The sequence below is a fragment of the Carlito syrichta genome, unplaced genomic scaffold, assembly GCF_000164805.1.
Source record: "Carlito syrichta isolate Samal-C Ts95f unplaced genomic scaffold, Tarsius_syrichta-2.0.1 Scaffold290926, whole genome shotgun sequence".
Taxonomy (NCBI): domain Eukaryota; kingdom Metazoa; phylum Chordata; class Mammalia; order Primates; family Tarsiidae; genus Carlito; species Carlito syrichta.
This window is the reverse complement of record NW_007235022.1, coordinates 1-1,480: the sequence shown is the minus strand read 5'-3', so window position 1 is coordinate 1,480 and position 1,480 is coordinate 1. Positions and strand designations below refer to the sequence as shown.

Genomic DNA, 1,480 nt, shown 5'->3' with positions numbered 1-1,480 from the left:
AGTATGATAGACTCTAAACCCATCCAAGTTGCTGCAAAGTCTATAATTTTGTTCTTTAGGGCTGCATAATATTCCATCGTGTATGTGTACCACATATTTTTTATCCAGTCAAGTTTCGATGGGCAGCATGCTTGGTTCCAAGTTTTTGCTATTGTAAATAGTGTTGCAATAAACATGATTGAGCAGGTATCTTTTTTGTGGAGTGATCTGAGTTCCTCTGGGTATATTCCCAGAAGGGGAATTGCTGGGTTGTATAGTAGGTCAATTTCTAGTTCTTTTAGGAATTGCCACACTGTTTTCCATAGAGGTTCCATAGAGCTTGAACTAGTTTTCCTTCCCATCAACTTTGTTGACTTTGAAGATGGAAGAAAGTGAGCATGAACCAGTAAATGTGTAGGGTCTCTAGAAACTGGAAAAGGAGATTAAAAGACACTTCCTTTTAGGTGTCAAGATTTTCCTTTGGCATCTCCAGAAAGGAACACAGGCATGCACACCTCAGATTCTTATGTCCAAGTTTCTGAATATGTTTTACTTTCTCCCTTCTCTGCAGGTCTTGGCAGAAAACCTCACCATGGTCACTGAGTTCCTGTCGTTGGGATTTTCAAGCCTTGGTGAAATCCAGCTTGCCCTCTTTGTGGTGTTCCTTTTTCTGTATCTAGTCATTCTTAGTGGAAATATCACTATTATCAGTGTCATCCATCTGGGTCAAAGCCTCCACACACCAAAGTACTTCTTTCTTGTCATTCTCTCAACATCTGAGACTTTCTACACCTTTGCCATCCTATCCAAGATGCTCATCAATCTACTTTCGGTGGCCAGGACAATCTTCTTCATGTGTTGTGCCATTCAAATGTTTTTCTTTCTTGGTTTTGCTATCACTAACTGCCTGCTGTTGGGTGTGATGGGTTATGATCACTATGCTGCCATTTGTCACCCTCGGCATTACCCCATTCTTATGAGTTGGCAGGTGTGTGGAAAACTGGCAGCTGTCTGTGGGACTGGAAGTTTCTTGGCCTCCCTTACAGTAGTAAGTTTTGTTTTCAGCCTCCCTTTTTGTAGTGCCAACAAGGTCAATCATTACTTCTGTGACATCTCTCCAGTCATTTGTCTGGCTTGTACCAATACAGATGTTAATGAATTTGTCATATTTATCTGTGGGGTTCTTGTACTTGTGGTTCCCTTTTTCTTTATATGTATTTCTTATCTCTGTATTCTAAGGACTATCCTGAAGATACCCTCAGCTGAGGGCAGACGGAAAGCCTTTCCCACCTGTGTGTCTCACCTCATTGTAGTTATTGTTCATTATGGTTGTGCTTCCTTCATTTACCTGAGGCCTACAGCAAACTATGTGTTCAACAAGGACAGGCTAGTGACAGTGACGTACACCACTGTCACTCCATTACTAAACCCCATGATAAATAGCCTCAGAAACAAGGATGTCCAACTTGCTATCAAAAAAGTGTTGGGCAAGAAAGAATTT

At 41.2% G+C, this 1,480-nt stretch overlaps 1 protein-coding gene across 1 annotated transcript in view; it reads left to right on the top strand.

The window, feature by feature from the left end:
• Positions 1-1,477, top strand: part of LOC103256655 (olfactory receptor 10R2) — a gene marked incomplete at its 3' end in the record, with an annotated part of 17,311 nt that extends 15,834 nt beyond the window's left edge. Inside the window, exon 2 of the mRNA XM_008054461.2 lies at positions 473-1,477. Within this exon, the coding sequence (XP_008052652.2) occupies positions 473-1,477 (1,005 nt within the window). The remainder of the gene's footprint in view (positions 1-472) is intronic.
• Positions 1,478-1,480: the final 3 nt, after the last annotated feature.